Source organism: Leptosomus discolor, chromosome Z, assembly GCF_034619465.1.
Source record: "Leptosomus discolor isolate bLepDis1 chromosome Z, bLepDis1.hap2, whole genome shotgun sequence".
NCBI lineage: Eukaryota > Metazoa > Chordata > Aves > Leptosomiformes > Leptosomidae > Leptosomus > Leptosomus discolor.
Window position 1 is genome coordinate 45,513,159 of NC_141419.1, and position 14,895 is coordinate 45,528,053.

Below are 14,895 nucleotides of genomic sequence, written 5' to 3' on the forward strand. Positions count from 1 at the left end.
CTTTTTTTTTTTTTTTAAAACCACTTTCCCTGCCTCCCTCCAGGATTATCTTTCCTGCGAGATTTTTGTCATGGGGCAAATATATATAAATGTCTGTATTAAAATCTTCCTTGACAAAGCCTGAGGGAAATCAGATGCAACCTATTTTAACTGTGAAGTTTAGAAAGTGAAGCTTTGTTGTTACTCTTTTAGTTTTTGCTTTTTTTCCTGCCTTTTGATATCTCCTATTCCTGTATGACTGGCATCATAACTGTGACAAAAAGCATTTGTGATAAGGTGTATAGCGATATAATACTGTATTGCCCTCCGTGAATTGTTGCCTGGTCATATTGATTGGTCTGTGTTCTAGTTAGGAAATGGCTTATGTGCGGAAGCACTGACACATTAAACTGCTTGCGATTTGCCCTCTGCAAGAGCCATCCCGATGCTAGCAGCACCCAGCACCTCAGACAAAACCCTGCGCATTTTGTGACTTCACTCTCCAAGCTTCGGGGGCAGTGCTGATGTCTGTGGAAGCCCCCTACCCGGCTCAGCCCAGGCCCCACGGTGTTGGCCTCCTGTGGCCCCGAAAGGCCTTGAGACAGTGGCGTGGCCTGCTCGCCTTGCGCTCCGTGCCGGGGGCCACACCGCTTCCCCCGGGAAACCCTCGCCGAGGCAGCAGGTGCCGCAGCACGGTCCGTTTGTCCTCCAGACTTCCACGGAAAGGCCAGGGGGAGCCCCGCCAAGGGCAGCCGTTTGGCTGCAGGACGCAGGCCCCAGAAGTCCCACAGACGCTGCGCTGGATTTAATGCGGCAATGAACAACATCGCCGCCCGCCGCAGCCTCGCCTGGCCCCGCGCTATCTCACCAAAACACCCCCCCCGCCCGCTGCAGTCACACCGCCGATCCCCCCGCGGAGCCGCCAGCGGTCCGCCAACCCGGATTCCCCCTCGCCACCCTCAGCCCCACCACACCCAGTCAGCGAGGGCGGGCGAGCCGGATGGGCGGGGGCAAATAAAAAGACAGTCAAAACTACCAATCGTGAAGTGGGCGAGGCTGGCTGTGAGCTGCCGAGCCAGTGAGCGCCGCAGAGGGCGTGGCCGCGGGAGGAAGCGCGGGGTGACGGGCGCCGCGCGGGGACGGCCGCCATGGCTGACGAGATCAGCAAGGCGCAGGCAGCCCGCCCCGGAGGCGACACCATCTTCGGGAAGATCATCCGCAAGGAGATCCCCGCCAATATCATCTATGAGGACGAGCAGGTGCGGGCGGGGCGCGGCCGCCCCCCGCTCGCAGCCGCCCGGTCGGGGGGTGCCGTTGAGGCGCTTGGGAGCGCGGTGGGGCGGGCGGGCCGGGGCCTCTCCGCGGCCCGCTGCAGCGTCCCTAAAGCATCGGGCTCCTTCGGTGCGCGGGCCGGCGGGCGAGCGGGTGGGCGGCGGCAGGGCTGCAAGTGCTGCCGGCCCCGCTGTGTCACCGGCCTGCGCGGAGGAGGGCCTCTGGCGCCAGCGCTCCCGGTGGCGGCCGCCGGCATTGGCCGTGTCGCAGCCTTTCGGCACTGCAGACCGCGCAGGCTTTACTGCCAAGGGACGGAGGTTCTCGCACCTGGTGCGTATGTGTGGGAGAGTAGTCGTGAAACCTGAGATTAACCACCCGCAGGCAGCCTCCTCGGGGGTTCCGGGCGTGTGTACCATTAGCAGTGCATCGTAACTAGCTGCTTCTGCGCGTTAGAAATGCAGGTCTTGGTGCGCCTCTGCGTAGCTTTATGGGCGTGATACAGCTGTGGCTGGCAGGCTTTGGTTATGAACCTCTGAGAGGGATTATTAAAGGAGAGAAGTATAGAGGATTACAGCTTTTTCTGCTCTTTACAAAAGCCTGAAACTGAACATCCTGCAGGGTGCGAAAACCAGTTTCTGTAGTGAGGTGGGACTAGTAGCGCTCAGTAATGCTCGTGCACCACAACATGCTAGGAGCTAAGTGAAAATTGTTAGTTTGTGAAAAAATGCAGCTGTTATCTCCAAGACGTAAACTAAACTAGTATCCAGTGTAAGCCCTTTTTTTTTTGTTTTTCCCGGTTGAAATCCTGAACATTAACAGAAGCTTTTGCTTTTGAAATAAGAGACTATCTGTAGTGTAGAATACGGACTCAATAAAGGTGCTGTTCTTCTGATTTGTGTGCTTAAAAATTCTGTATGTCTTGGAACAGGGTTTCTTAATAGACCCAGAAATATTGCAGCTGCCATCTACCCTCAAGAAAGTTGGAAATTTTCATCACTTTCCAAAAATTATGTTTCTGGTACTGCTCTGTGTTGATGCGAGCTTGTGCATTCCTTCTTTACCCAGTTTAAAGCTGCATGAGGTTTTTCCCCAGCTGTAATGGCTACAGCAGTGTAACCTGAGCACTGTGCTTGATTGAGAATCAGGCCATTGACTTGACAGCATATAGCCTATTCTGACTACCTTTAGTGCCGAAGATTTTCTGGCAGAGTAATTACCTGCAGTGTCTCAGTTGATTTTTACCTTAGACTATGCAGAAATGTAGAACTGCTTTTCGAGTTTAGTTGGCTATAGTGGATTATCTTCATTTTATTGACTCTCTGAAGGTCTTTTTAGAGGTGGCTGGAAATGTTACAAGGAGAAATGTAAGGAAGGCTTCTAATCATTAATTGACATCCAGAGAAAAGGAGCTATTAGAAAGTACAAAGGCTCCCTGGAATTAAGCCTTATCACTTGTTTTAGTTGAGTCTAAACTTGCTGAAATGGAGGTTGGTTTACCGTGCCCTCTTGGACTTTCTGTGATTGTGCTTTTGTTGAAAACTACTTCTGCTCTCTGTCGCACAGAAAATTGTTTGCTACCAGTCTCCTGCTCATTAAATTCTTTGACTCAGTTTGGCCATTTGCATTTTGCCTCTATATGGACCGCATATAATAGAAAAAGTGCGTACAAAATGATCAAATCAAAGGAAGATTTATTTAATTAGGTGCAAATTAATTTTATTCATCCATTCTTTGCTTACCACCCTCCTCCTTGGGAGAAACAAACAGTTAATCAGAGATCTAAAATTGGGTGTTATCGTCTTAAAGATAGCTTAAAATAGGACAGATTGGAGGTATACCAGGTAAGGCATTGTTAATGTAAGTAAAGTTCTGGCTTTTCAGCCCCTTTACTCTTGGCAAAGGTCACAGTTCCCCTCAGTAGAATTGAAAAGCCTTATAGTCGCATAGAAAATTCACTTTATTGATTCACAAATAACTGAAAGCATCTACGAAATACATATTTTGAAGTGTGTAAGGTGTGTGTTTATGAGTATGCGTTTGTCCTGGTTTGTGGCATAACTCGACCAGTAACTAACATGTTTTGCTGTTCAGTGTGATGTATGTCAGAGACACATTTTGGTTAGCAATGGCAGAGCGCATGCTCAGCATGGGCATCTGCAGATTGTGGTGGTTGCAGTAGCAAGTCCTGGTTCTGTGATTGACCATTTGCAAAAAGAGGCATAGCTTCCTTTTATCTTTCTTTGCTTTCTCTTCTGTTATCTATTGGAAGTTCCTAATTTCAGATTTATTTGATGTAGTTAGGTGCCGCATGCAATTTCTGATTGATAGTAATTTTGATACTTCGATAAAATTAGTTGGGAGTCAACTACTTACTGCACACAGTTGTTCATATTTGAAAGGTGATGCCTTTCCTTCAATTGGAGAACGTCTGAAGTAGAGCCAGCCTTAATAAATTATTTTGAAAGAATCTTTTTCTGACATGCTTGCTGCTAAACGTAATATGGCCTCAATCATGTAACTTCAGGTTCTTTGAAATTGCCTTTATCTTTGACCAAGGCAGTGTTCGGGCATAACTGGAAAATGATTAGCAACTGTTTGCCATTTGTTTTATTAAACAGGGTGTTAATAAAGAAGTGAAGTAAGTATAAATGTATTTTTTATAAGCATGCACGCCATTGGCTTTGTTAGTTGTTATGCATACGTGGAAATAGTAAGTCATGAACCTGATTGTATATTAACCTTTTGAGAAGACTACAACTTTTAAATAATACTTGGCACAGAATAATGATTATTTTTTTCGTGTCAGCTAAGTAGGTGTGTTGTGTTTAGAAATGAGAGGACTCAAGAAAAATCAGTATCTTTGCTTATGTTTGGGGTATCTGATAATCTGCTTAAGTATGTATCTAGGGGGTCATATTAATTTACTTAAACTCTTGCCTTTCTGTGAAGCAAATTATGTTTTAACTGTTTGCTCTTCCTCCAGTGTCTTGCGTTCCATGATATTTCACCCCAAGCTCCAACACATTTCCTAGTGATTCCTAAGAAACCAATTGTCAGGTTATCTGAAGCAGAAGATTCTGATGAATCTGTAAGTACTCTAGAAGCTTTCTGTACAGGAAACTGTACCTCTGGTTACTGCATAGTTTAGTAGACTCTGCCCCTTTTCCTCTTGGTATTTCAAAGAGGCAAACTAGTTTTCAGCTACTGTAATCATTTACCTGTAGCTTAAAATGGGAATGGAGTTAAGGTTTTCCAGTAACAATAGTGATAGAAAGCAAAATGTATTTCTGGATATGTATTTGCAGTGCAAAATGCATTGTTATTTTGGAGTACGGTCTTGATGTCTGTTTTCATGGTTTACAGGCAGTAGTACTTACTGTAATATGGGCTTGGGGTTTTAGCAGGTCAGAGATGAAGAAAGGGAAAGTTAGCTGAGAGGTGCTGAATATTTAATTTGTAACTAGAAGCATCAAGCTAAAAAGATTTTATAAACCTTTACATGGTAAAGTAAAGTTTCTTTTCCACCAGGATTATATATGTTGCCTGAAGAAGTAATGGGGGCTTTAACTGAGATAAATTTAGCTTCTGTGACGTTTTTGTAGCCTGTTACTGTGTAGCTTGAAAAAAATACATAGGTCTTTTTTTCCCCTATATTAACACATAGTCAGTCTTTATAGCTTTTCTTGGGAAGCGTCAGTTGCAGGCAGACAACAATTTGAAGAGCAGTGACTGAATTTCTAAGAATTAGTTTACTGGCTTATCTGAATGGTTCTCTGCTCTCATTTCTTCCCTTCCTGCCCTTTCCCCTTTTTTTGTGTTTTTTTTGTGTTTTTTTTTTTTTTTTTTCTCCTCCAGCTTCTTGGGCATTTAATGATTGTTGGCAAGAAGTGTGCTGCTAACCTGGGCCTGACCAATGGATTCCGGATGGTTGTGAATGAAGGGCCTGAGGGTGGGCAGTCTGTCTATCATGTACATCTCCATGTTCTGGGTGGTCGTCAGTTGGGCTGGCCTCCTGGCTAAGATTTTTACACCACAAGACTTAACTGCATGCATACAAATTACCACCAAATAGATTTAATGTCTTGCCCATCAATCTAGCCACTGTTAATGTATTTTTTTGTAATGTGTGTCTACAAAGGGTAATAAATGCTCTGAACAACATTCGCACAATAAAGATTTAGCATGTGGGAATCATCTTTGTCTGGTGTGCTTTACTGGTGGAAACAATTCTGCGAGTTAAAAAGGTGTTCTCCGGAGTTTAACTATGTGGTGCGTTGCAGTCTGCTGTTAACAGTCCTGTGGAAACAGTGATTTGCTGAGGCATTTGAAACCTGAAGGTGCAACTGCTTAGCAGTCTTTCATGTCTCTTGGGACGAAAATTTCTTGAATGTGGTATGTAAACATTCACAAAGCCAGTGTAGGCTGCTGCTAAAACTTGTTTTAAAAGTGTTGTATGTGGAATTCTGAACATGCTGTGCAAGGGCTGTGTCAGTACAGTGCGGTGTGGAAACATACAGCTCCTGTTGGAGTGCTTTGTCAATGGCTGCTTTATAAGGCACCGTATTTCTGATGAGAGGGGATAAAACCTGTTAAAGGCAGCTGTAATAGTTCCGTAGCATACTGGTATTTACTTCTACGTCGTGATTTTGATGGAATTCAGGACTTGAAAATACTGAACTGTGTCTGTAGGGCCTTATAAGGTGCTCAAGGCATTTTGCCTTGGCACATAAGCAGCATGGTGTAGTATGTATACATCTTAGGTTCCAGATTTTATTGGGCAGATTTTGTCCCTCAGTGGCTAGTAGTTTCTCTGTGTTGCTGCACATGGTTATTCATGCAACGCTGTCATTGAATCTCCAAGACAATGAATTTTCCTGAAGTTAGGGTTACAGATGTGTCTGCTGGTGTAAATATAAAGCAAACTGTTTTTTCTGCAAAAATTGAGAAGTCCCAGCTAACCAGTTTTTCTGGTGGAAGGTACTTGGAAGCCTTTAGGCAGATACCTTAAGAAAAACTAGGGTATTTGTGAACACCAAAGGTGTTAAAGAAATGTGGGAGTGTAGAAGGTGGACAGGTAAAGGCTGTGAGTTGTGATTTCTATTCAGATAAAAACTTGTAAGTCTAGTAACGGCATTTGAATTCTTTCAACTTGAAAGTATTCTGTAAGTACTTCTGAAGGTTCTGAACTTTCAGAATTTTTACCGTATGACATAACTTTGTGCGGAATATCCTGGCACCAGCGCTCAGTGTTCACAAAGGAGGCAGAGGACTCCTGTAAAATAGACTTCATTTGAATAAAGGGAGAGTCCACTGGGCATATCCCATGGGGTCTCTCAAAGTTGCTGGAGTTGCAGCCCCCTTTTTATCCTAATTTCCCGGCTGCATAGGACCCTCTCCTTTTCCCCGTTGGCTGAGGTACTAGGAAGGCACAGACTTCCCGATCTGCCTACTACATATACCATATTTTTACCCCTTAACGTGTACCCCCCTTTGCATGATGCATCGTATGTTTCATTATCATGTCATTACGCATCTCCTGGGTGGAGAAGTTAATAAGTCAGTTAAGCCTGCGCACTCTTTCCTAAAGTTGAAATGTTCAAACTTCTCTTGAAATTTTTGAGGAAATTTTTTTTTTTTTTAATGATTTTTCTCTTGCAAGTTGTCTTATCTAACAGAGTTTTGTAGTCTGGTCCTTGGTTTCGGTTGAGATTCCTTAATTGCTGAGATATATGGCACCTTTTGTTTTACAAGGCTTGCTGATTACTTAATAAACACATGGCTCCTCTGGATAAACAGTGCCATGTACTTGCAAAACCACTCTCCTCCTTATCTATTCATTGTTTAGGTCTGTGGTATCTTGTACCAGCTTGGGTAAATGGTACTATATTTTTGTAAAGACACTCTCATAATCCTATCAACTTCAACTGGAAAATTGTCTAGGGCTTCTGAAGGTGGCTGGTCTATAGTTGAGTTAGGAATAAAAAGGTGGTCCTATAGTGGTAGCCTGACAGCTGTTTTCCTGGGTGTCCTGCACAGAAGTGAAGAAGAAAACCACCCAGCCCCAAGAGGTACAGCATCCCTGAGCAGACAGCTGAACCTGTATTATAAGAATGAGGTATCACTAGCAGATACAGTGGGGCTGCAGTAAAGGTTTATGGCTGGGAGACTTGCAATTGTGACAAGTTGGTGAAAGGTATTTAAGCATATTGACATTAAGCATTGGCACCCGAGTGTGGGAAAGGCTGTGTGATATGTATACTGCTTCCACTTTTCTAATTTCTGTTCTGCTATTGGTGTTTGTGAATTACATATATATGTGTACCGACATTGGCGTTTATGAATTAAAGCATGACTGGTGAAGTTAATAGCATCACTGCTGAACCCTGTATGAAATAGCCCAGTAAAGCTTTTGTTGCTTTACTTGAATCTGACTGTGGTGGTTTGGTGTCTGGCGGGGTTTTGGCGCAGTTTTGGTAGTGGGGTAGGGGGCTACAGAGGTGCCTCCTTTAAGAGGCTTCCAGAAGCTCCCCCGGCTCCGATTTTGGACCCTCCTCTGGCCAAGGCCAGACCAATGGAGACTCTGCGAATAACTATTTAAGAGTGAAAGAAGGGCTTGATTGCTGTCTGTCTTTGTTTTGTGTTTGTGTTGGTGAGCGAAGGGGGACAGGAGAGAGACAGCCCTGCGGACACCCGGTCGGTGAGGAAGGGGAGAGGGAGCTGTGCCGCTGCAGAGGTTCCCCTGCGGCCCGCGGTGGGGTGGCGGCTGAGCCCCTGCAGCCCCTGGAGCCCAGCGGTGGCCCAGAGGTCGCCCTGCAGCCCGCGGAGGGCCCCGGGCCGGAGGAGCAGGGCCCGGGCCCGGAGCAGAGCGCGACTGCGGCCGCGCTGGAGCCGCCCGTCGGTGGGAGGGCGGCAGCCCCGGGAGGGCCCCGCGCTGGGGGGTTCTGGGGAGCTGCGTCCCCGCGGGAAGGACTCGCGTTGGGGCAGTTCCTGGAGGGCTGTCTGCCGGGAGAGGGACCCCGCGGTGGGGCAGGGGAGGGCTGCGAGGGCCCCGCTCCCTGAGGGGGAAGGAGCAGCGGGGACACCTTGTGCCGGCCGGACTGTGACCCCCATTCCCTGCCCCCTGCGCTGCTGGGGGGGAAGAGGGAGCAGAGCTGAGCCCGGGGAGACCGGGGGGGTGGGGAGGAGGTGTGTTGTATTTAAGACCTGGTTGTATCTCTCATTCTCCTTGATGGTGGTGGTTGGTTGTATTAAATGTGTGTTGTTATCCCCAAGTTGAGTCTGTCTGTTGCCGGTGACCATGACTGGTGAGTTAGCCCTCCCTGTCCTTTGTCTCGACCCTCAAGACTTTTTGGTTGCGTTTTCTCCTCCTCATCCCTCAGGGGATGGGGCAGCGGCTGCGTGGGGCCTTTGTTGCCAGCTGGGTAGGCTCAAACCACAACACTGACTTGCAGATGTCAAGTTTATTATTTTGTCCATCTTGAAATAATGGTTACACTAACAAGGGCGTGGCTGTGTTTAAGCCTTCTGTGTGTTTTGTTTGTATCTGCTGCACGTTCCTTAATTAAACCAGGCAAAAAGGTTGATACCTTCAGGAGTGAATGACAGGGATGTGTTTGAAAAAGCCATGGAAGACTTTGATGGGTCCGCACTAGCTCCAGGTTGCTGTGGAGCTACAAGAGAGTTCCTTTTTCTTTAAAGCCAGTGCCTGTACTTGGACGGTTCTCATTCCAGGACTTAAAATTACGCAGAGACCCAAGTAAACCTCAGACGAGTGTCCGAGAGAGCGCGCTAAACTACGCATGTGACATTTATATCAGTTTTTAAAATGTCAGTCACTGAATTTGGACATGTCCTAGGTATGGAATTTTGCATTCATTTAGGCACTGAGCTGTCCAGTCTTGTTGAGCCAAGCTGACCTGAAAATCCCATGACAGTTACTGTTGCAGATTTGTACAAGCCATCCTGACTTAGGCTACAGTTGTCTTATTTTCTCAGTTTTGTCTATTTTCTTGCGTGTTGGAACTTGTTTCTGTTGACCAGATTGAATTTATCTCAAGAGCACTGTGTTAATCTTTTGTCTGATTATGGCTGTATTTGCTATGGATTTAAATACGACTTCTCTTCATTCTGTCTGTCTCTTTTCCAGTTACTGGGGAAAAAACAGCAATAGCAACAGTTTCCTTTAGTTTTTGACAGACAGGGAATGTCTGTACTAAACTTGGCAGAATGTAGTCTTGTTTTATTGTTATTTCCAGGTGTCAATTTCTGTCCTTTTGACAAACCGTAGTATCGTACTCTAGTCATTTTATAGCTGAGCTTGAAGAAACTGGGGAAAAATCAAACTCTAGGCTAATACTGTTGGGCAGTGCTGTCCGCCAGGACTGGCCACCGGTTATATGCCCTATACCGGTCATGAAGGAGTTTAAAAGGAGATGTGGGCTTTTATTTGACTGTAATATGCTTACACCTGACACTTGGGTTAGTTACAGGGCTGCTAGGTGGTAAAAAACGTTGGATCTAAGCCTAAAATGTAGAGTCATCCATATAGAAGTTGAAAGGGGGTGTGTGGGGGTGTGTTTTAAGGAGAGATCACTGCTTTAGTGATTGAGATAGGAACGTGACTCTTGGAGACAGGAAGGTTGGGAAGTACCTGGGAATCCAGCCTCTTCGAGGGGGAAGCTTCAAGAAAGCAAATGTTTTTTTGCTGAGAAACAGAAGGATCTTGAGAAAAAAAAGTGTCTAGATGTTCCAGAAGAAAAAAACTACCTCTTCTCAACTCATGTTGAAAGTGAAAAAGAACTGTGCATGCAAAGGGTAAAAATTGTAAGTATTAGCCTATTGGATGTTCTGTGTGTTGGAAACCCAGCAACACCTATAAAGACGCTGCTGAGTAGGTGTGAGCTTGGTTAACTTGGTCTTGCTGAACTTGGTCAAAACACAGCTTTACAGGAGACAATGCCCTGAGGATGTGAAGGGTAAAGGGACAAGAAGTGAGGCTGGAGCTGTAGTTCCTGACCCCTTTGTCATGAAGGATTTGTACTGTTGGTTTGGCTGAAGGTCAAGTACCAATCAGTCTTCTATAACAGATTTAAGTAGCAGAGAAGACTTACAGCTGAGAATAACCATACTCCAAAACAATGAGGTATTTTTATTTTGTTGTAGTAGTAGCTGTGCTTCTGTTAAATTTTGTCAATGTAAAAATTCTGTTACTGTGAAGAAGGTAGCGAATTCTCTAGAAACATGATAAAAAGTCATATTGATAGTGTATGCTAGTTGAAAGATGTCAACTAGATGTGGAAAAGCCCCACCCTACTATCTTGCAGTGGGGAAGAGGGAGAGTGTTCTGCCTGGCTCGTGACTTAAATTTTGTTTAAAGCTCTCAGGGGCCTTGGAGTTGAATCCTCTTGCAAAACAGGAAGACTTCTGTCAATTCATTCATAAAATGTACATCTGTGCTGCAGGTACCTTTTTTTTCTTCTCCAGGAGTAGGCAGTGTCTAAATGCTGCTTTATATAAGCAAGGAGGTGTGATCAGTGCTTGAGACAATGTCAGCTAGCGCTTACTGGAGCAGCTGGTTGGAGCCACAGTGTTTTAATCTCTTACAAGGTCATTTACCTTTGCAGAGTTGGGATAATGCCATCTATCCCTATGGCTCTGTTTTATTATTATAGTAAGATCTAGATGATGGTGTGTGTGGTGTGAGATGGATAACAATTCCAGAAGCTTCGTTTCAGGGAGGGAATGTCAGTAGGGAAAAGGAAAGGGGGAGGTGATGAAAAAAAGAGACAGAGTAAACTGAATGTGGTGATCGAATGGGATGATGCTGCAGTGAAAATCCCTGCCTCTTTATGTTGTGTATAGGGCAGGAAGGGCTTATTCTCCTGAAAGGCCACTTTTTCTTTCTTACATGGCACTAGGCACTTGTGTATTCTCAGCGTTGTTCTCTCTGGGTCCTTTGCTCAGTGCACAAGTGTAGAAATATGGAGGTAAAGTTGTGTAGCTCCAGAGAGTGGTTGCTCCTCTCTGATTCAGCTCAGTGCTAGGGGTCTGTCTCTGTCAAATAACTTGGCGCAAGCCAAGAGAGGCTCAGCACCTGATTTACGTCAGAGCTTATCCATCTTTCTATAGCATTTCTATACACTTGCACAGAGGGGAGGTTCCAATAAGTTGTGGTGACAAACCTAACATCACAGGACTTATATAGGTCTTTCTTTCTGTAGTGTCTTGTTTGGATCACATTCAATGATCAGGTTGCAAATGACACTGCTTCTTCTGCTAGTTCGTTCTTTTTTCTTTATAATAATTTCTGCAAAAGGATTTAACTTGCATTTAATGTTTATTCCAAAAACCTTACCCGATAAATTGTCTCTGGATCTCAATTTAGTGGAAACACTTGATTTTATGCTTCATGGAATTAATCGTCTTGTTGCAACCTTTTTTGTAGGAAGACCTTATTTGATTCTTAATATTGTGGCTCTTTTTATCATTTAACAGCTCAGCAGTGTCTGCAAAATTGCTTTGGCTTTCATTCACAGTAGAGCAAGCAACATGCATTTGCTTTTCCAGCTGTTACACAGAAGCATTCAAATTTTGAATCAAAAGATGCGAAGTAGGTGGGAGGCATGGTACGGTTCACTTCTTGCTCTGAGTCACCTCTCTGGATTGCATCTCGATCTCCCTGGAGTAAGTCCTAAGCCAGCCCAGGGCTGCTGTCTGTTATTTCTGTGCAAACAGAATGGAATTTCAGCTTTGCGGCCAAACAAGATGTATCATGACTGTAGTCCAGTGGTTAGGATGCTTATTCATATCCAGTGAAGCTTAGCTTAGCGAATTGTGGAAACCACTGTCATCCTAGTCCCAGGAGAGATGTTGAACACCAGCATGAGGGTCAGGCTGATGTGACCATTTTGCAGAGGAAGCTGGGAACAAGAAGGTAGAGTTACATTCCTGTACTTTAAACTCAAGTCGTCTGTTCCATAGTAAAGGCATTTGGGATATGATATGCTGGCTGCTTTAAATGCAAAATATAGGATGCAAGGGTTGACGTTTTGTAATAATTAGCATTTTACTTCAGATAGCTTTTCTTAAAAGAAGAAAAACAAGTTCTGACTGCGTTTTGTAAGTGTCCTCATCTTGTTGGGGGGTGTGTGTGTATGTGTGTGTGTAAGGTACGCTGTAAGCAGGCTTACAACACTTGTCCTCTTTGAAAAAATGCAGGTAACACAAAGCTTTGTGGAGATAATGAGGTAAAACAAATGGGTTCCTTGCACATTTAAGCACTTGCAGGGCTAGGGTGTTCTTCTGTGTGGGTTTTTTGAACGTGAGCGAGCTACATATACGTGTCATCTTTGGTATTGTTGTTTTTAGAGTTGAATGAGGAGCCATGTGTGTTTCAGAAAACATCTGCATAATTAGAAGAATGTGCTATCTATTGCAGAGAAATAAAAAATTATGTTTATGAAACTGTTTGAGGCCTTTACATGGGTACATTGACCTTTGTAAAAGGTTTTTGTTTAGACTGTATTTATGATTTGTAGTAGCACTTCTTCATCAGTATGTTAAGAAAGTGATTTCCTGAGTTCGTCCCGTGTATTACTGTGGGAAAAGAGAATGTGTAGCAGAACAATGATTCTCATCTTCAGAAGAATGGACTTTAGCTTCTTGAGTGAGCTTGTAGATGAAATCCCATGGGAGGCAGCTGTGGAGAGTAAAGAGGCCCAAGACAGCTTTTTGGTTGTCAAGAATAGCCTCCTTCAGGCATAGGAGCTGCATGTTTTGAAGTTGGTAGGCTGAGGGAGGGTGGCAGGAGGTCCACATGGCTGAACAGGGAGCTCTGATTGAACTCAAGTGTGGAAGGCACTTGTACATAGGTGGAAATGGGGATGGGCTACATAAAAGAAATAAACATTGCTCAGGTGGAGTAGAAGAGCCACGCTCAGCTGGAACTGAAATTTCTGGTGGATGAGAAGGGAACAAGAAGGGCTGTTAACAGCTGCCTACACAGCAAGGATGGACTAAGGAACATGTAGGCCTGCTGAAGAATGGGGTGGTGGGTCTGGTGACAAACTAAGTAGAAAAGGCTGAGTTACTCAACAGCTTTGTTTTGCTCTTTCTTTACTGGCAAGGTCTGCTGTGAGGTCTCCTAGATCTGTGTGCCTAGAGGCCAAGTTTGGGCCATGGTAAAGCAAGATAGTTAGGGACTTCTTAAGTAACCTAGACATACAGAAGTTTGTGGGAATGAGTGAGATGCATCCAATGCTGCTGATGGAACTAGTCAATGTCATTGCAAAGCCTCTCTCTGTGATATTCAAAAAGGCATTGTGACTGGGTCAAGTATGTTTTGGCTGGAAGAAGGCAAGCGTCACAGCTATCCTGAAGAAAGATAAGATGGATTTAGAGAACGTCAAGCCAGGCAGCCTAATCGAAGTCCCCAGGAAGATCATGGAGCCAGTCTTCCTTGAAGCCATTTCCAGACATATCAGGAAAAGGTGATTTGGAACAGCAAGCACAGATTTACGTGGGCAAGTTGTGCCTGACCAACCTGATTGCCTTATACAATGACGTGATTAGCAGTGTGGGCGTGGGGAGAGCAAAACTTTTGACACAGCTGCTTTGTATCCAAAGTGGAGAAACATGCACTGGATTGGCAGATTACCAGGTGGGTGGAGAATTGCCTGGACCAGTGGACTCAAAGAATAGGAGTTCAGGTGGTGGGTGGTTAGGCATGGCATTCCTCAGGGGTTTATATTAGTGATGGTAACATTTAATGTCCTTGTCAGTAACCTAGAAAATGGAATGGAGTACACCCTTAGGAAGTTCACAGATGCCACCGAATTGGGAAGGGGAATGACTGATAAGCTGGAGGTCAGGACTGATATTCAGAGGCACTTCAACAGGTTGGAGAAGCAAAAGATCTTTTGAAGTTCGAGTTGGGCGCAGAGTCCTACACTTGGAAGGAGACACCCTCGTGCAACAGGTACTCTGGGAATTGACTGGCTAGAAAGCTGCCTTGCAAAACAGGATCTGGGAATTTTGGTGGACGGGAAGTTGAACAAAATCAGTAGCATGCCCTTGCAGCAAGAAGGCCAGGCTGATCCTAAGCAGCATGAGCAGCAGCTTAGTTGAGGCCATTCATTAATCCCCTCAATTCAGTACTTGGAGTACTGTGTACAGTTTTGGGCTCACCTGTACAAGGATGATGTAGACGCTCAAAGCTTGACTAGACAAGGCCTTCAACAATGTGGATCTGACTTCAAAGTTAGCTCTTGTCTGAGCAGGAAGGTGGGCTAGACAGTCTCTAAAGGTCCCTTCCAACACTATTCTGTGGTTCCACTAACAGCAGCATAAACATCTTCAAAGAAGATACAAAATAAAGTGATGGAAATAACAAGAAAGGCACAAGGCAAAAAAGCAAAAAGCCAGAACTGCACAATTGCAATAAAAAGCATGTGAGCGAGAAGAGTAAATTTGTATTTGAAATCCTGTAATTTTGAAAGTGTACGTTTGCATTTATAAGACTTTATATGTTTGTATAGAATTTATGACATATCTTACTCATTTTGAGAGTGGGAGAAATGCCATATTAAGCTGCTCATTGTTAGCCACATTTAATTAGAAATTAGTGGCTGGAAACTATTATTCAGA

General features: G+C 44.7%; 1 protein-coding gene across 1 annotated transcript; it reads left to right on the forward strand.

Annotated features, from left to right (window-relative positions):
* The first annotated feature begins 1,116 nt into the window (after positions 1-1,116).
* Positions 1,117-5,442, forward strand: HINT1 (histidine triad nucleotide binding protein 1). The gene is made up of 3 exons (XM_086479169.1): positions 1,117-1,238; positions 4,235-4,339; positions 5,107-5,442. The coding sequence occupies exons 1-3, from the start codon at positions 1,128-1,130 to the stop codon at positions 5,269-5,271; spliced, it is 381 nt and encodes a 126-aa protein (XP_086335295.1). The 5' UTR covers positions 1,117-1,127; the 3' UTR covers positions 5,272-5,442.
* The last annotated feature ends 9,453 nt before the right edge of the window (positions 5,443-14,895 follow it).